General features: G+C 41.8%; 1 protein-coding gene across 6 annotated transcripts in view; it reads left to right on the forward strand.

The window, feature by feature from the left end:
- Positions 1–9,195: 9,195 nt before the first annotated feature.
- Positions 9,196–24,656, forward strand: part of DENND6A (DENN domain containing 6A) — a 72,336-nt gene continuing 56,875 nt past the window's right edge. For all 6 annotated transcript variants that reach the window (XM_086367365.1, XM_086367367.1, XM_086367364.1 and 3 more), the window contains exon 1: positions 9,196–9,487. In XM_086367365.1, coding sequence (XP_086223491.1) covers positions 9,251–9,487 — 237 coding nt within the window. In that variant the 5' untranslated portion in view covers positions 9,196–9,250. The remainder of the gene's footprint in view (positions 9,488–24,656) is intronic.

Below are 24,656 nucleotides of genomic sequence, written 5' to 3' on the forward strand. Positions count from 1 at the left end.
TTTTCACTCATTCAATAAATATTTAGGGACTTCCCTCGTGGTCCAGTGGTTAAGAATCTGCCTTTCAATGCAAAGGATCCAGGTTTGATTCCTGGTTGAGGAACTAAGATCCTACATGCCTTGGGAAAACTAAGCCTGCAAGCCACAACTACTAAGTCTGTGCCACAATGAAGATACAACACAGCCAAAAAAAGAAAAAAAGAACAGCTTTTTTAAAAGTTATAAGTTTGTGTAAATCAACTATACTTCAACAAAATTTTTAAAAAGTAAATATTTACTGAGTACCTGTCACATGTATAGATATTAAGAACATCAAAATGAAAAACCAAAGTTTTTCGTCTTTTTTTTTTAAAGCTTTCACAAGCACTGTTTAGGAAGCACCTAACAGTATATTGTGTCTTCTTTGCCTGGATCCTCCCTTCAAAATGTGTGTTTGAGCATTCTGAGATGTGTGGCAGTAAACTCAACTCTCTATTGATAACACGTCGGCACCTGAGTTTCTGTATTTCTCTCTATTTTCTTTCCACTACAAGCATAGTTACACCTTAGCAGCTACAACAGCATCTAGCTCAGCATCAGGAGGGAACTCCTCTGGCTGCCCAAATAGGTGGATATCTAGGGCATTTGGATCCCCTACAGGTCCTTTTGGTAAAACTAAGTCTAGAGACCTTGGCACTGCAATTCACACCATTATCTAAAGTTCACCCTTTCTTTTTTTTCCTTTCTTCTTCTTCAACTATGAAAATTGCTGAAATGCCAGGAGTTTGGTTACAGGCGAATAGAAAAGTCTGGAATGTTTTTAATCCTGCTCTCAGTATTGTTGGTAATATTAGAAGAGCAGCAGAGCCATGAATCCAGTCATGCTCTTGGCTACAGCAGACTACCCTGACTTAAGCGCTCTTCACATGAAAAAAGACCCAGGGCTTTAGTTGACAGTAAATGCAACCTGAGCCAGTGATGTGACCTGGCTGCCAAAACTAGCAAATGTGATCTGAACCAGCATTAATAGAAGGCTGGTGGCTGGGACAAGTAAGGTAATAGTCCCAGAGTACACCCTGCAGTGGTCGGATCACACCTGGAGGATAGTGTTTCATCCTGGGCATTTTAAGAGTGATGTTGACAAGCTGGAGTATGTCCAAGTTGGGCAAGAGGATAATGAATGGCCTAGAAACTATACCCTTTGAGGAATAGTTAGAGGAACTGGGAAGTTTACCCAGGAAACTACAGGCCTAAGGATGTGGGATCAGATCATATTAGATCAGATCAGTTGCTCAGTCGTGTCCGACTCTTTGCCACCCCATGAATCACAGCACGCCAGCCCTCCCTGTCCATCACACACTCCCGGAGATCACTGAGACTCACGTCCATCGAGTCAGTGATGCCATCCAGCCATCTTATCCTCTGTCGTCCTCTTTTCCTCCTGCCCCCAATCCCTCCCAGCATCAGAGTCTTTTCCAATGAGTCAACTCTTCACATGAGGTGGCCAAAGTACTGGAGTTTCAGCTTTAGCATCATTCCTTCCAAAGAAATCCCAGGGCTGATCTCCTTCAGAATGGACTGGTTGGATCTCCTTGCAGTCCAAGGGACTCTCAAGAGTCTTCTCCAACACCACACTTCAAAAGCATCAATTCTTTGGCGCTCAGCCTTCTTCACAGTCCAACTCTCACATCCATACACGACTACAGGAAAAACCATAGCCTTGACTAGACGGACCTTTGTTGGCAAAGTAATGTCTCTGCTTTTCAATATGCTATCTAGGTTGGTCATAACTTTCCTTCCAAGGAATAAGCGTCTTTTAATTTCATGGCTGCAGTCACCATCTGCAGTGATTTTGGAGCAAAGAAAAATAAAGTCTGACACTGTTTCCACTGTTTCCCCATCTATTTCCCATGAAGTGATGGGACCGGATGCCATGATCTTCATTTTCTGAATGTTGAGCTTTAAGCCAACTTTTTCACTCTCACTTTCACTTTCATCAAGAGGCTTTTGAGTTCCTCTTCACTTTCTGCCATAAGGGTGGTGTCATCTGCATATCTGAAGTTATGGATATTTCTCCCGGCAATCTTGATTCCAGCTTGTGCTTCTTCCAGCCCAGCGTTTCTCACGATGTACTCTGCATATAAGTTAAATAAACAGGGTGACAATATACAGCCTTGACGTACTCCTTTTCCTATTTGGAACCAGTCTGTTGTTCCATGTCCAGTTCTAACTGTTGCTTTCTGACCTGCATACAGATTTCTCAAGAGGCAGGTCAGGTGGTCTGGTATTCCCATCTCTTTCAGAATTTCCCACAGTTTATTGGGATCCACACAGTCAAAGGCTTTGGCATAGTCAATAAAGCAGAAATAGATGTTTTTCTGGAACTCTCTTGCTTTTTCCATGATCCAGCGGATGTTGGCAATTTGATCTTTGGTTCCTCTGCCTTTTCTAAAACCAGCTTGAACATCAGGAAGTTCACGGTTCACATATTGCTGAAGCCTGGCTTGGAGAATTTTGAGCATTACTTTACTAGCGTGTGAGATGAGTGCAATTGTGCAGTAGTTTGAGCATTCTTTGGCATTGCCTTTCTTTGGGATTGGAATGAAAACTGACCTTTTCCAGTCCTGTGGCCACTGCTGAGTTTTCCAAATTTGCTGGCATATTGAGTGCAGCACTTTCACAGGATCATCTTTCAGGATTTGGAATAGTTCAACTGGAATTCCATCACCTCCACTAGCTTTGTTCGTAGTGATGCTTTCTAAGGCCCATTTGACTTCACATTCCAGGATGTCTGGCTCTAGGTCAGTGATCACACCATCATGATTGTCTGGGTCGTGAAGATCTTTTTTGTACAGTTCTTCTGTGTATTCTTGCCACCTCTTCTTAATATCTTCTGCTTCTGTTAGGTCCATACCATTTCTGTCCTTTATCGAGCCCACCTTTGCATGAAATGTTCCCTTGGTATCTCTAATTTTCTTGAAGAGATCTCTAGTCTTTCCCATTCTGTTGTTTTCCTCTATTTCTTTGCATTGGTCGCTGAAGAAGGCTTTCTTATCTCTTCTTGCTATTCTTTGGAACTCTGCATTCAGATGTTTATATCTTTCCTTTTCTCCTTTGCTTTTCGCTTCTCTTCTTTTCACAGCTATTTGTAAGGCCTCCCCAGACAGCCATTTTGCTTTTTTGCATTTCTTTTCCATGGGGATGGTCTTGATCCCTGTCTCCTGCACAATGTCACGAACCTCATTCCATAGTTCATCAGGCACTCGATCTATCAGATCTAGGCCCTTAAATCTATTTCTCACTTCCACTGTATAATCATAAGGGATTTGATTTAGGTCATACCTGAATGGTCTAGTGGTTTTCCCTACTTTCTTCAATTTCAGTCTGAATTTGGCAATAAGGAGTTCATGGTCTGAGCCACAGTCAGCTCCTGGTCTTGTGTTTGCTGACTGTATAGAACTTCTCCATCTTTGGCTGCAAAGAATATAATCAATCTGATTTCGGTGTTGACCATCTGGTGATGTCCATGTGTAGAGTCTTCTCTTGTGTTGTTGGAAGAGGGTGTTTGTTATGACCAGTGCATTTTCTTGGCAGAACTCTATTAGCCTTTGCCCTGTTTCATTCCGTATTCCAAGGCCAAATTTGCCTGTTACTCCAGCTGTTTCTTGACTTCCTACTTTTGCATTCCAGTCCCCTATAATGAAAAGGACATCTTTTTTTTTTTTTTTTTTTGAACAAAAAAATACTTATGATTCCTGAAATTCCACCGAAGGAGATTCAGTCTTGTGAACCTTAAGGGTTTCTCCGCTCCCGGCTTCCCTCTAAATAAAGCACAAGTGCTGCTGCTGTGTCACCAGGCTCCTCTGTCCCTGGGACTCTCCAGGCACGAATACTGGAGTGGGTTGCCATTTCCTTCTCCAGAAAAGGACATCTTTTTTGGGTGTTAGTTCTAAAAGGTCTTGTAGGTCTTCATAGAACCGTTCAACTTCAGCTTCTTCAGCGTTACTGGTTGGGGCATAGACTTGGATTACTGTGATATTGAATGGTTTGCCTTGGAAACGAACAGGGATCATTCTGTCATTTTTGAGACTGCATCCAAGTACTGCATTTCGGACTCTTTTGTTGACCATGATGGCTACTCCATTTCTTCTGAGGGATTCCTGCCCACAGTAGTAGATATAATGGTCATCTGAGTTAAATTCACCCATTCCAGTCCATTTTAGTTCGCTGATTCCTAGAATGTCGACATTCACCCTTGCCATCTCTTGTTTGACCACTTGCAATTTGCCTTGATTCATGGACCTGACATTCCAGGTTCCTATGTAATATTGCTCTTTACAGCATCGGACCTTGCTTCTATCACCAGTCACACCCACAGCTGGGTATTCTTTTTGCTTTGGCTCCATCCCTTCATTCTTTCTGGAGTTATTTCTCCACTGATCTCCAGTAGCATATTGGGCACCTACTGACCTGGGGAATTTCTCTTTCAGTATCCTATCATTTTGCCTTTTCATACTGTTCATTGGGTTCTCAAGGCAAGAATACTGAAGTGGTTTGCCATTCCCTTCTCCAGTGGACCACATTCTGTCAGATCTCTCCACCATGATCTGCCCATCTTGGGTTGCCCCATAGGCATGGCTTAGTTTCATTGAGTTAGACAAGGCTGTGGTCCTAGTGTGATTAAATTGACTAGTTTTATGTGAGGATGTGGTATAACCACCTTCAAATATCTACAGGGCTATCATGTAGAAGAGTTGGTCTCTTCTGTATAATCTCAGCAAGCACAACTTAGACCAATGAGTGTACATTACAAAGCAGTTGATCTTGTCTCCATAACAGGAAGCACTTTCTATCCCTCATGAACACCCAGAAAATAGCAACTTTGCAAGGTAGTGACTTTACCTTCAGTTCAATTCAGTTCGTGGCTCGGTCATGTCCAACTCTTTGTGACCCCATGAACCGCAGCACGCCAGGCCTTCCTGTCCATCACCAACTCCCAGAGTGTACTCAGACTCATCTCCACTGAATTGGTGACGCCATCCAACCATCTCATCCTCTGTCATCCCCTTCTCCCCTTGCCTCAATCTTCCCCAGCATCAGGGTCTTTTCAAATGAGTCACCTCTTCCCATCAGGTGGCCAAAGTACTGGCGTTTCAGCTTCAACATCAGTCCTTCCAATGAACACTCAGGACTGATCTTCTTTAGGATGGACTGGTTGGATCTCCCTGCAGTCCAAGGGACCCGCAAGCGTCTTCTCAAGCACCACAGTTCAAAGGCATCAATTCTTCGGCACTGAGCTTTCTTCACAGTCCAACTCTCATGTCCATACATGACTACTGGAAAAACCATAGCCTTGACTAGATGGACTTTGTTGGCAAAGTAATGTCTCTGCTTTTCAATATGCTATCTCGGTTGTTCATAACTTGCCTTCCAAAGAGCAAGCCTCTTTTAATTTCATGGCTACAGTCACCATCTGCAGTGATTTTGGAGTACAAAAAAATAAAGTCTGACACTGTTTCCCCATTTATTTGCCATGAAGTGATGGGACTGGATGCCATGATCTTAGTTTTTTGAATGCTGAGCTTTAAGCCAACTTTTTCACTCTCCTCTTTCACTTTCACCAAGAGGCTTTTTAGTTCTTCTTCACTTTCTGCCATAAGGGTGGTGTCATCCGCATATCTGAGGTTATTGATATTTCCCCCGGCAATCTTGATTCCAGCTTGTTCTTCTTCCAGCCCAGTGTTTTTCATGATGTACTCTGTATATAAGTTAAATAAGTAGGGTGACAATATACAGCCTTGACGTACTCCTTTTCCTATTTGGAACCAGTCTGTTCTTCTGTGTCCAGTTGTAACCGTTGCTTCCTGACCTGCATACAGATTTCTCAAGAGGCAGGTCAGGTGGTCTGGTATTCCCATCTCTTTCAGAATTTTACACAGTTTATTGGGATCCACACAGTCAAAGGCTTTGGCATAGTCAATAAAGCAGAAATAGATGTTTTTCTGGAACTCTCTTGCTTTTTCCATGATCCAGTGGATGTTGGCAATTTGATCTCTGGTTCCTCTGCCTTTTCTAAAACCAGCTTGAATATCTGCAAGTTCACAGTTCACGTATTGCTGAAGCCTGGCTTGGAGAATTTTACCTTAATAAGGGGTATTAGAATGACAACTGGCTGACCAAAAAAACAGAAAATTCATGAATACGATGAAGGGTTTGGAGAGAAAATCTGATCTAAGAGCCTTACAGATTCAAAGGTTCTAATGACAGAACCTCAATAAAGAAGGAAGCACTCGTAACCTTTTCCCCTTAGATCCCATACAAATGTTAAACATAGAAACTATGTTAAATCGACTCTAAACAACAAACTGCGGAAAATTCTTAAAGAGATGGCAATACCAGACCACCTGACTTGCCTCTGAGACATCTATATGCAGATCAAGAAGCAACAGTTAGAACTGGACATGGAACAATAGACTGGTTCCAAATCAGGAAAGGAGTACGTCAAGGCTGTATATTGTCAGCCTGCTTGTTTAACTTATATGGAGAGTATATCATGAGAAATGCTGGACTGGATGAAGCACAAGCTGGAATCAAGGTTTCTGGGAGAAATATCAATAACCTCAGATATTCAGATGACACCAGACTTATGGCAGAAAGTGAAGAAGAACTAAAGAGCCTCTTGATGAAAGAGGAGAGTGGAAAAGTTGGCTTAAAACTCAATGTCAAAAAACTAAGATCATGGCATCCGGTCCCATCACTTCATGGCAAACTGTTGGGGAAATAATGGAAACAGTGACAGACTTTATTTTCTTGGACTCCAAAATCACTGCAGATGGTGACTGCAGCCATGAAATTAAAAGACGCTTGCTCCCTGGAAGGCAAGTTATGACCAATATAGACAGCATATTAAAAAGAAGAGATATTGTTTTGCCAACAAAGGTCCGTCTAGTCAAGGCTATGGTTTTTCCAGTAGTCGTGTATGGATATGAGAGTTGGACCATAAAGAAAGCTGAGCGCCGAAGAATTGATGCTTTTGAAGTGTGGTGTTGGAGAAGACTCTTGAGAGTCCCTTGGACTGCAAGGAGATCAAACCAGTCTATCCTAAAGGAAATTAGTCCTGAATATTCATTGGAAGGACTGATGCTAAATCTGAAACTCCAATACTCTGGCCACCTGATGCAAAGAACTGACTCCTTGGAAAATACCCTGATGCTGGGAAAAGATCATTTTCTATTCTAAAGAAAGTCTCCAGCAAACATCGCTATTGATGCCTGAGGATATTAGAAATTCTCCCTGAAAAGAGAGATGCTAACACTTATTTCAACTAAAAATCCTATGGGTATGGACAAAACAGTTCTTGTCAAACAGGGTAAATTCGACTGGGTAGTACAGTAAAATGCTTAGGAACTGAGGTTCAGTGGGAGAAATGGGTTTTAAGTCTTTGTCCTGCCACCTACTGGCTGTGACATTATTGACATCTTGAGGAGCATCAGAGTCCTTACCTATAAAATGGAATAATAATAGGACCTATCTTTTTGGCTTTCCAGGTGGTGCTAATGGTAAACAACCTACCTGCCCATGCAGGAGATGTGGGTTTGATCTCTGGTTCGGGAAGATCCCCTGGAGGTGGGAATGGAAATGGAAACCCAGTCCAGTATCCTTGCCTGGAGAATTCCACAGAGAAGCCTGGCGGTCTGCAGTCCATAGATTCGCAGAGTTGGACATGACGGAAGCAACTTAGCACACACGCATCTTTTTGGGTGTTAGGATAATCAGATAAAATAATCTGTGTAGAGACTTCCCTGGTGGTCCAGTGGTTGGGAGTCCACCTGCCAGTGCAGGGGACACAGGCTCAGTTCCTGGTCCAGGAAGATCCCACATGCCTCTGGACAACTAAGATCCTGTGCCACAACTACTGAGCCCAAGCTCTAGAGCCCCCACACCGCAACTCCTGAAGCCGGCGCCTACCGTCCATGCTCCACAAGAGAAGCCACCGTAATGAGAACCCCCATGCACCTCAAAGAAGACCCAACGCAGCCAAAAAAATAACTATTGTTTTAAAAATTAAACACAATGGAAAAATGCAGAAGTGGTCACAAATAAAGAAGAAGAATCCACCTTGTAAAGCAGGGGACACTGGAATTAAGATCTCACATGCTACATGCCCAGAGCAACCGAGTCCAAGTGCTCTGGAGGCTCTGAGCCACACACAGCAAGAGCCCGAGTGCCACAACTAAGATCAATACAGCCACATAAATTTATATTTTTTAAAGATAAAGTGTGTAAAAGCATGAATACTGTGCTGTTTTTCAAAACACACGTTTATTGTGAGTTATTATCCATTGTCTTTTACTCATTTTCCTACTGGAGCATTACTGTGTGTTTCTTATTTACTTCTGTTCTTCAGTTTATGCTCAGCATAGTAGGCGCTGAATGAATCCTAGTCAGTAGTACCAGGGTGGATCCATAATCAGTCCACAGACCAGTCCGAAGCCGATCTCCAAGAATACTAAGCTTCAGGAGACTAGACTCTTGCTGAGAGACAGTAATCCATAGGTTGTTGTAGAGGTGCTCGCTGCAGAAGGGTGCGGAGATGTGTGAGTGTTGAATGAGTCACAGGAAACCAGGCCAAGAAAGATGGGAGGGGACTTTGTGGAGAGGACACTGCTGAATGAACGCACAGCAAATTGCCTGCGTGCATTGCAAGCCTGCATCAGAGTTTTAGTACTTGCTTGACTAGTCAGGTAACCTCTCAGAACCTCAGTTTATCTAAAAAGATGTATAAATATCTAGTATATGTCTACCCACTAGATTCAATGAAGTAATATTTGTAACTACTTCCTTGGCACTTCATCTGTCACAGAGTAAGTGTTCAATAAATGTTAGCCACTGTTACCACTATGTTCTAACAATTTTGTAATACCTTATAATTACGAACGGTGTCATTCCAAGAATAATTGTTTCCCTGGTCGCTGGACTGCGAAGAAGGGTTTCAGGATACACTGCTTCAGGCTTGACGAGCTTTAAAGCAAGGAGGCTAGAGCCGGCTTGACAGTTTCAGTCAAGTGCTTGCGCGACATCACCAAGTTCGGGGGGCGGGACCAGACTACTCGCGCAGAGCCGGACTCCCAGGATCACGTGCGCTGCGGCCCCTCCCCGGCCCGGCCCGTCCCCCGCGGCTGCGACAGCTGCGGCTGCGCCTGCGCGGAGCCCAGCGCCCTCTGCGGCGCGGTCCTCCGTGGAGGCGGCGCGAACGGCCAGGGGGCGGCGGATGGCTCTGCGGGGCCTGGCAGGCTCGGGGCCCGGCTCCCGAGGGCCGTTGGACGAGGCGGTGGCGGCGAACAAGGAGCGCGAGGCGCCGGCAGTGGTGGTGGCGGGAGCCACGCCAGAGGACGATGAAGAGGACGAGGGCCGCAGCCGGGGCCTGCTGCGCTGGGACGGCTTCTCAGCCTGGCTGCACTGCGTGTGTGTGGTGGGCTTCGACCTGGAGCTGGGCCAGGCCGTGGAGGTGAGGCCCGGCCGCACTTTGTCCCCGCGCCGGGGCGGCCCCGACAGAGCGTGTGACCCGCCGGCCGGCCGGGCTGGACCCCGGCCGCTGCGCATCCGGGCGTGGCCGGCAGCCCCTCCGCTGTCAGCCGGGCTGCGGTCCAGAGGCAGTTCCCGTGGGAGGATCGTGGGCTGTGGCTAAGGGTGAAAAGTTCTCTTTAGGCCCCTCCTAAATACTGGCTGATGATGGTCGTGTTTTCATTTTCCTTTAACCCGGTGTCACAGGAATAACTAGAATGGTTAGCGGCACCCGGAGAAGACCACAGGCAGGATGTTTGGGACTTTTTCAAGAAGCGAACAATGTCCCTGACATATGGTGAACTATAATATAGTAGCCAAACCTCACACAACCAACTTTTTTTTTTTAGACTCAGATTGTTTTGGTCATTTGCAGGGACTCTTAGAGCATTCCACTCAGCCTGAGCCATAATGCTTATCTCAGCAGAGGTTTTCGCCCTTTCCTGCCTTTGTTCCTCATTTCTGTTACTTCTTGATGTTGCTTCTGAAACGACCTGAAAGCTCCTACCAAGACAATCAGAAGGAAAATCGTTCGCTTGTGAGTTTGTCGAGTTTTCAATCTTTATAGCGCCTTGTTAAAAGGCATTGTAATCTTAACTACTCTTGACATTATTTAGGGCCCCTTTTGTAGCATAAGGGATTACTTGTCTTGCATCCAAGAAAAGAACGACCGATGCCTAGAAGATATCTTTGTTTTGGTGGCAATGACAGATTGTAATGAATCTTCTCATTCTGACTTCAGTGGCATGTGTTGTCTATGAAAACTGTTCAGGGATGTATTTCTTAATGTGGAGTGTGTAGTCAGCCTATCATGTGTGTTATTTTATGCAGCTCGATACACATTGCGTGCTTGTGCTTAGTTGCTCAGCTGTGTCTGACTCTGCCAACCTTTAGACTGTAGCTCGCCAGACTCCTCTGGTCATAGGATTTTTTATGCAAGAATACTAGAGTGGTTGCCATTTCCTTCTGCAGGGGAATCTCATGACTAGGGGATCGAACCCACGTCTCCTGTGTCTCCTGCGTCAGAGGCAGATTCTTTACCTGCTCAGCCATTGTAAGATCTAGGTATTATCCTGGTTTCTGGGCATACATATATGAAGAATATACTATAACATATTTGTAGATTAAGACTAAATTTAGAAGAGAATCAAGAATTAATCACACTAGAGGATAGGGCTAAATGTAGTGCTTGGCGCATTACAGTGTTCAATAAAAAACTGATAGTACATAAACAGCACTTTAAGGTGAAAATAATAGTTCCCAAGACTGTAAAAAAGAGATTTGTAAATCATCTATCATTTACATTGACATATTAACCTGAAACTATATATATAGAGTAGAATACAATTTAGTCAGAAAGATAACATTTTTAAATAGTTAAAAGAGATCCATTCAGACTCACCATTTGGGCATTCTTTATAACACTTCTGTGTTTTTTCTGACCAAATAAACAATACTTAGCAAGTATTGGGAGAAGGCAGCAGCAACCCACTCCAGTACTCTTGCCTGGAAAATCCCATGGATGGAGGAGCCTGGTAGGCTGCAGTCCATGGGGTCGCTAATAGTCAAACACGACTGAACGACTTCACTTTCACTTTTCACTTTCATGCATTGGAGAAGGAAATGGCAACCCACTCCAGTATTCTTGCCTGGAGAGTCCCAGGGACTGAGGAACCTGGTGGGCTGCTGTCTATGGGGTCACACAGAGTTGGCCATGACAGAAGTGACTTAGCAGCAGCAGCACCAAGTATTGAGGTACTCAAAAAATGTGAATCCCTGAGACTATTTAGACTATTTTGAATTTCATTTCCTATTTCTTTAGGTCTCTGGGTTTTTTTTTTTTTTTGAAGGTCCAAGATGCAAATAAGTTACAAACTTCATGAGCTCTCGCCATTAGGAAAATAGTAATACAAATTTTGTATATGCTTCTACTAACTGTCTAAGGAGCATTTATGGACCTCCTGATCCTTTGTCCTCAGATTAAGAATCACTGATTTTAGAAAGGGTGAGGGTGGAGAAGGTTCCCTAATAAAGGATTCCAAGAAAAATACATTAAGAGGTAACACAATTTAATTTTGTTTTCTTTTCCCGAGAAGTGTAGAATATTGCCACTTTTAAAATGAAGAAAAAAAGTATAAATTAACAATATAACAAGATAGTAGAAGTATATATTTCATTTTCCATTATGGCCATGAATGCATGCTAAATTGTTTTAGTCAGTGTCCGACTCTTTGCAGCCCTATGGACTGTAGCTTGCCAGGCTCTTCTGTCTGGGATTCTCCAGGCAAGAATACTGGAGTGAATGTCTGTGCCCTCCTCCAGGGGATCTTCCCGACCCAGAGATCGAACTTGTGTCTCTTAATGCCTCCTGCATTGGCAGGTGGGTTCGTTACCACTAGTGCCACCTGGGAAGCCCCATTACCACCGTATCAAGGCCAGAAATGGACAGGAGGGGTGGCTGTAATGGGGCAAAAAAGCTAAGTGTGGAATTGTGTTGGGTAAATGGATTAATAGCCTCAGCCCTACTTCCTATAATGAACAACTATAGGGATTCAGAAGGGAAGTTAATTGAAAAATAACTTAAAAACTAAGTTTGGACAGTATATCCGCCACCTCAGTCCTGTTATCAGAAATGCAGTTACTGAGTCTTAAGTTTGAGAGAGACTTAACAAGTCTGTTCTGCCATGACAGAAAGTACCATTTGCAAATTTTAAACAAATGCCTAAACAATGCCACTTACTTAAGCTTAAATCCCTGCTTAAGTAGAGTATTGATCAAGAACTTAGATTCTAAAGCTGGACTTCGTAGGCTTGAATCACTGTGACTCAGGGCATTTTACTTAGCTTTCCTGAGCCTTACGCTCCTCTGTGACAGGTTAACAGTGCCTTTATCATGGCATTGTTGTGAGGGTTAAATAACAATGTTGATGAAGCATCCAAGTGCCTTGGGTTCAGTAAGATCTATGTAAGTCTGTGTTTGGGAAGCACTGAAAATCTCTTTTTCAATGAAGAGAACCCCCTAAGTTTAGCTTTGTGGAGATGAGGCCTTTAAACCTTAGTTTTCTCACCAGAAAAATGAAGTTGAAATACTAGAATCGGTTTTGTTTTGTTTTAAATTGGGGAGCTTTCTCTGTGTAAAAGAAAAAAGTCAGATGTACCTTAGTGGCTAATCTCGTTGAAATGGGGCTTGTGTGTATATATTCTGTTTTGGACAACAGAAACTATCGCTTAGGGAAAAAAGGCACACTTGCTCAGGCCACAGAGGTACTTCAAGATGTCCAAGGTACAAACTAAAGGGACTTAGAGAAAATGGCTAGAATCCAAAACCAGGAAAGCCTCCTTTATGCTCGTGTTTATGGATTTTGTTCACGCTTTATGCTCCATTGCAAACTGACTTCTCTGCTTCTGTGATCTTTATGGCTAAGTTGCCCTTTTCAGCCACTTTAATGAAGAGAGTAAATGTCATTGCCATCCCAAACACCAGAGGAAGATACTCAGGCCTGGTTTGGGGTAGATTCTCAGTGTGCTACAATCAGCTGAAGACCTAAGTGGTTGGAGGAGTGGTCTGTGTTGCATAACATGTCCCCTGGCAACCCTGACCTAGAAGGGAACAGTGAAGGGGCTCTTTTGAGTTGGGAAGAGACCACAAAAGGTGTTGACTGCAGGAGGTGTGCTCAGCTTCTTTCTCGTCCCCTGAGATGGCCCTAGCATCACCACTGTGACACCATGCGTCCTGTGAAACAAGGTTTGAAATCTTCTGGATTTTATATACTCTATGTCACTTCCAGCTCTGTGAAATTACCTGATTATATGGTAAAGCCTTCATTATCTGAATTTAGAATTGCCTCATTTATTCCATGTTTTTTTTTTTTTTCCCCCCTGATTGAGTAATAATATGCTCATTGTTGAAAATCTGGCAAGAAAGGAAATTATAAATAGTAGAAAGCAGCACTCATAATTATACTAAGAGATTGATATTTGGCATTTTTGTTAGTGCCTTTTTTTTCTTTACATAATTTTGTATCTGTCAAGGACAAATTTGAATATTAAGAGCAGCAATCCTCTCAAATTTAAGTAAAGAGAAATTGATTGTAAGGAGTCTTTGGGAACCCAGTTGCAGGAAGCAGGGTTGAACCTCATGGGATTTGGAAAGCCCCAGGATTTTGCCTTTGTCTCTATGGAGCTGTGTGGTCTTTTGTCTCTGCTTCTCTTTGCCTGTCTCTTCCATTCTTTGTGCTGAGGCTGGTTTCCTCTGCAAGGATCTCAATTTCTGCTCCCCCATTTCACCTGACTTTGGGTTTCCATCGTACTGATTTTAGCCAAGCTTCTACTTTTGTATTCTGGTGCCAGGCAGAAGCTCAATTCAAATACTAGAGTATCTGATTGGTTCAGCATGGGTCAGATGCTCCCTTTTGTTTAGTCAGCTGTGGTAAGGAGACAGGGTTTCCGTAGTGGCCACTTAGGTTCACCCCAGCAAAGGGAAGGGACACTTTGAAGCATGGTCTGGGCAGCAATCTCCCAAACAGATCTGCTTTAAGGGTCTGCCTTTATTGACAAGGATTCTCATAAACAATTTGCCATAGCATTAAAGATTCTTCATAAATATAATTTTATGGACTACCACTTATTTAACTATTTCCCCTAATTTAGATATTTAGTAATTTCTATTTTTCTTCACATTGTGAAGAGTTGTTTGCCACCTGTACACTCTTCCTTAGAGATGGTCTTCATTTTTGAGAGCCTTTAAATCCCTGGGTTAGGAAGATCCTCTTGAGAAGGAAACGGCAGCCCACTCCAGTATTCTTGTCTGGAAAATCCCATGGATACAGGAGCCTGGTGGGCTGTAGTCCATGGGGTCACAAAGAGTCGAACATGACTGAGCAACTGAGCACACATACACGCTCATATGCAAATCATGTGAACTCATAGAACATGTAGAACATCATAGGAGGTAACGTCCCTGGTGGCTCAGAGGTTAAAGCGTCTGCCTGGAATGCGAGAGACCTGGGTTCAATCCCTGGGTCGGGAAGATCCCCTGGAGAAGGAAATGGCAACCCACTCCAGTACGCTTGCCTGGAGAATCCCATCGAGGGAGGAGCCTGGTAGGCTACAGTCCATGGGGTCACAAAGAGTCGGACACGACTGAGCGACTTCACTTTCACTTTCACTTTCTTGAACCTCTCCAGCCTGTGATTTTATGAGTTGAGAAATCATTGGTGGCTTTCCCCCTCTTGAAGGCCATGACCTATCAACTTGTTGGACAGAATTTCAATCTAGTGCAAAGAACACAAGCTTGGGGTGTTGAACATATGCTAACAGATTTTTGGCCAGTTTCTTCAGTTCTCTGAGTCTCATTTTCCTCAACTATAAAATGGGAAAATAATATCCTGCAAATGTTACTGGAGGTACTAAGTGAGATAAAAGCATGTAAAAATTAATGTCTGTCATTTAATGCATGCCCAGTATATTAGCTGCTTTTTATAATTAGCGTCCTCATACATTCAATAACCAGTGTGGGACTATCTTGGCTATTCTGTCACTCCTATTGTTTTGCCTTAAATTTATTTAAAAAATACACAGCTTTGGATGTGAATCATCCAAGCTAACCTTGTGTAAGTCACAAGTATTTAAAGCACTTTCTGGGAATCAAGTTTTGTAGGTTTCTCTTTGCTGATTATCTATGACATAACCTATTTCTATGTACATATAGTTTGTATTTCACCTCTTTGATGAAGAGAATTTCAGGTCAGTTAAATTAGATATTAAGAAAAGGTGGTAAGAATACACAGAAGAACTGTACAAAAAAAGATCTTCACGACCCAGACAGTCACAATGGTGTGATCACTGACCTAGAGCCAGACATTCTGGAATGTGAAGTCAAGTGGGCCTTAGAAAGCATCACTCCAAACAAAGCTAGTGGAGGTGATAGAATTCCAGTTGAGCTATTTCAAATCCTGAAAGATGATGCTGTGAAACTGCTGCACTCAATATGCCAGCAAATGTGGAAAACTCAGCAGTGGCCACAGGACTGGAAAAGGTCAGTTTTCATTCCAATCCCAAAGAAAGGCAATGCCAAAGAATGCTCAAACTACTGCACAATTGCACTCATCTCACACGCTAGTAAAGTAATGCTCAAAATTCTCCAAGCCAGGCTTCAGCAATATGTGAACCGTGAACTTCCTGATGTTCAAGCTGGTTTTAGAAAAGGCAGAGGAACCAGAGACCAAATTGCCAACATCCACTGGATCATGGAAAAAGCAAGAGAGTTCCAGAAAAACATCTATTTCTGCTTTATTGGCTATGCCAAAGCCTTTGACTGTGTGGATCCCAATAAACTGTGGAAAATTCTGAAAGAGATGGGAATACCAGACCACCTGACCTGCCTCTTGAGAAATCTGTATGCAGGTCAGGAAGCAACAGTTAGAACTGGACATGGAACAACAGACTGGTTCCAAATAGGAAAAGGAGTTCGTCAAGGCTGTATATTGTCACCCTGTTTATTTAACTTATATGCAGAGTACATCATGAGAAACGCTGGGCTGGAAGAAGCACAAGCTGGAATCAAGATTGCCCGGAGAAATATCCATAACCTCAGATATGCAGATGACACCACCCTTATGGCAGAAAGTGAAGAAGAACTCAAAAGCCTCTTGATGAAGGTGAAAGAGGAGAGTGAAAAAGTTGGCTTAAAACTCAACATTCAGAAAACGAAGATCATGGCATCTGGTCCCATCACTTCATGGGAAATAGATGTGGAAACAGTGTCAGACTTCATATTTTTGGGCTCCACAATCATTGCAGATAGTGACTGCAGCCATGAAATTAAAAGACGCTTACTCCTTGGAAGAAAAGTTATGACCAACCTAGATAGTATATTCAAAAGCAGAGACATTACTTTGCCAACAAAGGTCCATCTAGTCAAGGCTATGGTTTTTCCTGTAGTCGTGTATGGATGTGAGAGTTGGACTGTGAAGAAGGATGAGCGCCGAAGAATTGATGCTTTTGAACTGTGGTGTTGGAGAAGACTCTTGAGAGTCCCTTGGACTGCAAGGAGATCCAACCAGTCCATTCTGAAGGAGATCAGCCCTGGGATTTCTTTGGAGGGAATGATGCTAAAGCTGAAACTCCAGTACTTTGGCCACCTTATGTGAAGAGTTGACTCATTGGAAAAGACTCTGATGCTGCGATGGATTGGGGGCAGGAGGAGAAGGGGACGCCAGAGGATGAGATGGCTGGATGGCATCACTGACTCGATGGACGTGAGTCTGAGTGAACTCCGAGAGTTTGTGATGGACAGGGAGGGCTGGCGTGCTGCGATTCATGGGGTCGCAAAGAGTCGGATGGCATCACTGACTCGATGGACATGAGTCTGAGTGAACTCCGAGAGTTTGTGATGGACAGGGAGGGCTGGCGTGCTGCGATTCATGGGGTCGCAAAGAGTCGGACACGACTGAGTGACTGAACTGAACTGAACTGAAATTATAAAAAGCAGGATAGTTTATAATCATTTGATTATTGATCCTCCCTCAACCTTTTTTATTTTTCCCTAACAAATTGAAGATAAAGCTCTGCTCTTGGGTAAACTTAGGCCGTTTTTGAAAGAGCATTTAGCAGAACTGACTCTCCTTTCTTTCCCTTCTGTTTTTGTTTTTTTTTGAGTCACTGCTTATGTATTCCTCCTTATTCCCTAGCAAAGTAGAACCTAGAGTAGTCATCACAGTTTTCTGTATCTTAGGAAAGTTTCTGTTTATTTTCTGAGAAGGATAAAGGCAGTTATGTGAAAGGTGTTCTTTGTTTCTTTCTCTCTTCTGGTGACTTAAAGCCTCAGTGTTTGATCCTCAGCATGTTCACTGTTTTAATCGAAATGGGTGTGTGTAATTGCATGTTATACTGTCTCATTGAGCCATCTATTCAGATATTTATTGGACAACTGCCATATCCAAACATTGGTATGTTCTGTAGATAAAGCCTTGATCATCTCTTCCTTCATTGAGATTAGAGTCTAGCGTGGAAGGTAGGCCATGCCACAGTGAAGGTTAGGATAGGATATGCAGGGTATTAATAATGGCCTTTGACTTCCCTGGTGGCTCAGTCAATAAATAATATGCATGCAGTGTAGGAGATCTGGATTCCATCTCTGGGTCAGAAAGATGCCCTGGAGAAGGATATTGCCTTCTTGCCTAGGAAATCCCATGGACACAAGCTATAGTCCATAGTGTTGCCAGAGTCAAACACGACTAAACCACCACGACCAATAATGGCCTTTAAATTTCGTTGTGAAATAGTAGCAGTTCATGGTAACTTGATGTAGCTCTATTATTTGAGATTTAAAACCTTAGTGACCCCTTGAGCTTCTTAGGCTCCCAGATTCTACAAGGGCTTCTTTGGTGGTAGTAATCTCCGATTCCTACCCTGGTAGCTCAGATGGTAAAGAGTCTGCCTGCAATGCAGGAGATCCGGGTTCAGTTCTTGGGTCAGGAAGATCCCCTGGAGAAGGAAATGGCAGTCCACTCTAGTATTCTTGTCTGGAAAATTCCAAGGACGAAGGAGACTGGTGGGCTACAGTTGGACATGACTAAGTGACTAACATTTTCACTTTCACTTTCATTTTTCAGTCTCTGATTCAGTTATTAAATTATATAATCTGGAGATAATCTGGGAAGTTCTACTGTCAAGTTCTTTCACCAGTACTTTATGTTTTATACTTGCTATGATGATTGATGTGAAATATGGAAAACTGTATCTAAACTTTACTCTTAAAAAACTATTTTTTTAATTGGAAGAAAATTGCTTTACGCTGTTGTGTTGGTTTCTGCCATAGAACAATACAACAACACAAATCAGTCATAATTATATATATATATAAAATACATCTATATATGCTCCTTCCCTCTTGGGCCTCCCTTCCCTTCTCCCATAACAACTTCCCACTGACAACCTATTTTACACATGATAAATTTTACTCTTTTTGAGAGAAGTGCTTTACTGTCCATTCCATGTTCAAACTATCTGGTTTTCTAGTAGCATAATTTACATTAGATCTTCAGCAAGCAGAAATTTTAGACTTGAGGATACTATGATTTCTGGCTATTTTTTCCACTTTTTAAAATCAGTAAACATTTTCATTGAAGTGTAACATAAAAAAGTATACAAATCCTAAGTCTGTATTTTGGTGAATTTTCATTAAGTCAATGTGCCATATCACTACAGTAGAGATCAAGAAGCAATATTATTACTGCCCTCAAATTTCCCTTAGGTCCACTTTCAGTCATGACCCATTTCCCTTTCCCTTCTGCCCCTGGCAACCACTATCTGATTTGCCTCTCTGCATTCTCTTTTTCTGTATATTTCATATGAATGGAATCATAGAACATGTGGCCTTTTGTGTCTGGCTTCTTTCACTTAGTATGTATTCAAGGTTCATCCTTGTTGTAGAATGTATTGGTACTTCATTCCTTTATATGGTTGAGTTTTATACCATTATTTGGATATATCACATTTTTTAAATTTATTCATCATTTAATGAAAATTTAGATTGTTTCCACTTTTTGGCTATAATGAATAGTGCTGCTATAAACATTCATATACAGGTTTTTGTGTGAATGTATGTTTTCACTTCTCTTGAATCTATACACCTACAAATAAAATTGCTGAGACATATGGTAATTCCATGTTTAAGTTTATGAGAAACTATTAAATGGTTTCCCAATATGACTTCATTTTTTCTGTTTTCATCAATAATGTATGAGGGTTCTTATTTCTCCATATCCTTGCTACCACTTCGTCTGTCCTTTCGATTACAGCCATTGTAGAAGTATGAGGTGGTGTCTTACTGTAATGTTATCTGTACTTTCCTAATGAGTAATGACGTCGAGTATCTTTTCATGTACTTATTGGCCTTTTGTATGAGAAATGTCTAATGAAATCCTTTGCCCATTTAAATATTGGGTTATTTGACTTTTTATTGTTGAAATGTAAGAAATCTTTATGGATCCTGTAGCCTAGGCCTGTGTCAGATTTATGATTTGCATCCATCCACCCAACCATCTGTCTCTCCATCTTCTCTATCAATATGGACTCAAGGATACTTATTTTATTATTTGGGTTACTACTGTTGTTTATGTTTTTGGTCAGATTTTTCCAGTTTTGAACATTGGTACCTTTTTTTTTCTTTCAGATTGGTTTCTGTGTCCAGAAAATCATGCCTCCCCCTTTTTAAGCACTTCTTTTCTTTCTGGCACCACAAGATGCTCTTGGCTCATCTTATATTTTTCCTGCCCCAGCTGTGTTATCAGCTACCTCTCCAAGGAGCCCTGATTCTTTTTACTGAAGAATGATACTTAGCAATCGACATTTGGATTTTTGGTGTACTTATTGCTACTGGATGTCATTGCTTTATTTTTCATATTTAAAAGTCTCTTAAAAGAGATATCATATTATATTTACTATATCCTAAAATATTTTTCAGCCAGTTAATTACATAAGATAATACCAGTTGAAAAATGTAGACTTGTTTTTTTGCCTATAAACAATTTCCATTTGCAGTACACTTTATTGTTTGTTCATTGAAGACCTAATTCTCATTGTGTTTTGAATTCATGCTCTCCTTAAGGTCATGATGATGCTTATATACAAGTTGATGTTTCTGTAGGAGATCAAGGCAAGTATTTCTGGGGAAATGCAGTCTCAGGTCTGGAATACCACTCAGGGTCATGTGGTAGAGACAAACATGTAGTCACATATGTCAGGTTGACACCCATTTGCACACAACTTGGGTGCATGGCAGGAATGAATTTTTTCCATGTCCCAGTGATACTGGCTGTAAGTTAGCTGGTATTCCTAATTTTCCTCCTCCTGGGACCATGATTATTTTCATACTGAGGTGGGAATGGTAGGTATATAAGGGCAAATAGCAGAGAGATGTACCTTTGAATACACCCATTTAAAACATTTTGTAATACTATTTTCCAGCAGATATATTAATATTTTTCTTAGGCATATTTTTTTCTGTCATATCATGATGTGAAATATGTGATCATATTTTGTTGCTGTTCAGTTGCTCAGTCGTGTCCAACTCTTTGTGACCCCATGGACTGCAGCATTCCAGGCTTCTCTGTCCCTCACTGTCTCCCAGAGTTTGCTCAAATCATGTCCATTGAGTCAGTGATGCCATCCAACCATCTCATCTTCTGTCACCCCCTTCTCTTCCCGCCCTCAACCTTTCCCAGCATCAGGGTCTTTTCCAATGAGTCAGCTCTTTGCATCAGGTGATCCAAGTATTGGAACTTCAACTTCAGCATCAGTCTTTCCAGTGAATTCTCAGGGTTGATTTCCTTTAGGATTGACTGGTTTAATCTCCTTGCAGTCCAAGGGCTCTCAAGAGTCTTCTCCAACACCACAGTTCAAAAGCATCAATTCTTTGCTGCTCAGCCTTCTTCTTGGTCCAATTCTCAAATCCATACATGACTACTGAAAAAATCATAGCTTTGACTAGATGGACCTTTGTCAGCAAAGTGATGTCTCTGGTTTTTAGTACACTATCTAGATTTGCCATAACTTTTCTTCCAAGAAGCAAGCATCTTTTAATTTCATGGCTGCAGCACCATCTGCAGTGATTTTGGAGCCCAAGAAAATAAAGTCTGTCACTGTTTCCATTGTTTCCTCATCTATTTGCCATGGAGTGATGGGACTAGATGCCATGATTTTAGTTTTTTGAATGTTGAGTTTTAGGCCAGCTTTTTCACTTTCCTCTTTCACCTTCATCAAGAGGCTCCTCAGTTCCTCTTTACTTTCTGCCATAAAGGTGGTGTCATCTGCATATCTGAGGTTATTGATATTTCTCCTGGCAATCTTGATTCCAGCTTGAGCTCCATCCAGCCTGTTATCATATTTAGGCCTTAATAATTATATCAAATAAAACTTAATTTTCTCTTGGGTTATTAACTGACCACCTCTCTCTCCCCTTTTTGTTGTAACATGGGAGATCTTAACATAGGTAACAAAACCAGACTGACATTAGTTGATTCTCTCTGTCTCCCTTTGATGCCTCCTAGGAATGCCAGTGGCTGGGGGGACAGAGATGCCTTTACTTGAGCTATGGAGTGAGAAAACTTCAAGTGAGAGGCATCTCCAGGTTCTGGAGCCAATCTACAGTTGGTTAATTCCCATGTAGGTATCAGGAGCTAACTGACCAAACTAATAGTCATTGCCCAAACTTCTGTTTTCCTGGAGGAGGGCATGGCAACCCACTCCAGTATTCTTGCCTGGAGAATGCCCATGGACAGAGGAGCCTGGTGGGCTACAGTCCATGGGGTCACAAAAGAGTCAGACACAACTGAGCGACTAAGCACAAACTTATTATTTAAGCTTTTTTTTAAAAAGCAAAATAAAGTATGTACATAGAAAACAATTCTAGTAATGGTGGCAATTTGTGCACTTCCATATACTTGGTGGTGGTTACTTTTCTTTCTTTTGTTTTTTAAATAGGGAGTTGAGGTTTTTAAAGTTAAGTATGAATTTTTCTGATCTTAAGCACAGTGTGGCCATTTATATTTATAGCATATAAATATGCATTGTTTCTTTTACAACATCATATTTGTTCCAAAATAAGACACTGAGTAGTTCTAACAGAATACATTAAAATGAAATTCTAGATACTATTTGACAGTCTAGTACAATCAGAATTTTTAAAAGGTGGACTTTTTATTTATTTATTTATATTTTGCCCTTGCTGTGCGGCTTCTGGGATCCTACTTGCATGATCAGGGGTTGAACCCAGGTCCCCTGAAGTGGAAGGGTGGAGTTCTAATACTGGGCCACCAGGGAATCCCATAAAAGGCAGACTTGGATAGATTATGCAGTTTTCATATCTTTAAAAAAAGTTACTTATTAATAAATATATATAGCATATATAAGCCCCTTAAATATATACATCCATACACATATATACATGTTTTATGTATATATATATATATATATATATATATATTTAAGGTACTGCTATATGTGGGTAAAACATAGCAATATTGTTTTTTATATTATCATGCTAATATTTTGAAACTTAAGAAACCAAAATCCAAAGGAACCATGGTTGATGTCTTCATGTAATACCAAAAAATTTAACTTTGTATATTTGCTTTTCAATTGATGTTTTGATTTGAGGAAATAAAAATTTGAAGGGCATTCACAAAAAAGTGATTTTAGAGACTAAGTTTGAGCTGTTACAGACCACTAAACTTGTCAATATGTTTTAGACCAGCAAACTCTAGTGTAATTTACATGTAATGAGATTTTCATAAATATGGCTAAGTAGATTATAAGTTTGCCATTTCTCCTTTAAAGGTAACAAGGAAAATGATCTCAAGGTGAAGCAGGGGAGATCTATGTATACTTAAAGAAGACAACATTTTACTAAATACTGAGTTGTCAAATAGAACTAATGTGAGAGTATATCCACTGATTGGAGAAATATTTCTTTAGTGTCTACTATGCACCAGAAACAGTTCTAGGTGTGAAGAGAGTTGAACAAAACAGACCAGTTTCTTACCTTCATGAGTTATGGAGACAGAGGTTAAGTCAGCTTGGTCACAACATGGGATACAAAGCAAAACAGAGCAAATATTCAGTTGGTGTCGTTCTCTCTTCCAGGAATAGAATGGGTGTTTTCATGTGACATATCAGCCCTGTAGATCCACCCCATACCCCTGAATTGAGAAGCAGTGTATGTCACGTCCTGGCTGTGGGGAAAGAGGGTTGCGATTGCATGTTAGTGAGTGCCACTATGGGTGGGATGAGGAGTGGTGCTTGTGTACTTTGATATCAGACAGACCTAAGTTCAAGGCCTGGCTCTGGCACCTACTAAATGAAAAAAATTTAGGAGAGTTATGTAACCAATGTGTACTTGTGCCCTTTTCTGTAAAGATAAGAAGAATTGACAGAGTTGTTATGAAAACTGCTGCTGCTGCTGCTGCTAAGTCGCTTCAGTCGTGTCCAACTCTGTGCGACCCCATAGACGTCAGCCCACCAGGCTCCCCCATCCCTGGGATTCTCCAGGCAAGAACACCGGAGTGGGTTGCCATTTCCTTCTCCAGTGCATGAAAGTGAAAGGTGAAAGGGAAGTCGCTCAGTCGTGTCTGACTCTTAGCGACCCCATAGACTGCAGCCTACCAGGCTCCTCCATCCATGGGCTTTTCCAGGCAAGAGTACTGGAGTGGGGTGCCATCGCCTTCTCCGGTTATGAAAACTAGAAACTCTAAAAGATGCTCAGAAAAGGTTAATTCTCATCTTTTTATTTTACCTTAGTTTTCTTATATGTAAAATGGTGATACCATTTTACTAGCCTTGTCTATTATTGTGAGAACTAAATAAATAAATATGTAAAATCACTTTAATACGGTTTATCATGTGCTATCTTTCTCTCTCTTTCTGTAGTCGCTAAGTTATGTCCGACTCTTGTGACCCTATGGACTGTAGCCTGTTAGGCTTCTCTGTCCATGGGATTCTTCAGGCAAGAATACTGGAGTGGGTTGCCATTTCCTTCTCCAGGGGATCTTCCTGACCCAAGAATTGAACCTGAGTCTCCTGTATTGCAGGCAGATTCTTTACCGGCTGAACTATGAGGGAAGCCCCATTATGTGCTATTACTGTATGTTATTTCTAGAAATGTAAGATTTTCAGACTCTTGGACAACTGCAGAATAGAAGAACTCATGGATTCTTCCAGAATTGAGAAGCCATGGATCCCCACATTAGCAAGCCAGTATTAAAACAGTTCAGCTACATTTTGTGTGATTTTTTTCACCTTTTGGTTATCAGCCACTAGCTAACCTGCTCCTCAGAGTACCCCTATCTTCTTCACATTCCAGAGAATCTGTACTGGCCCAACTTGGGCACTGATATTTGGGCAGAATTTTCATGCCCAGCCACATCTGGGCAGTTGATTGATGTATAGAGTGGGTGCTCTTGGGTCTGGTGTTTGCCAGTGCTTGTTGTAGCCTCATCTTGCTTCCTTTGTGGGGGCTCTGAGGCAGGAGTTTCCCTCAGAAGGTGGCTGTGGTCACTGCAGGCACTAAATGGAGCTGTCTAGGAAAGTGTTCTGATTATTTAAAGGGATTGG

This window comes from Bos grunniens, chromosome 22, assembly GCF_055505025.1.
Source record: "Bos grunniens cultivar Pamir isolate PY7600 chromosome 22, Bosgru_T2T1.0, whole genome shotgun sequence".
Taxonomy (NCBI): domain Eukaryota; kingdom Metazoa; phylum Chordata; class Mammalia; order Artiodactyla; family Bovidae; genus Bos; species Bos grunniens.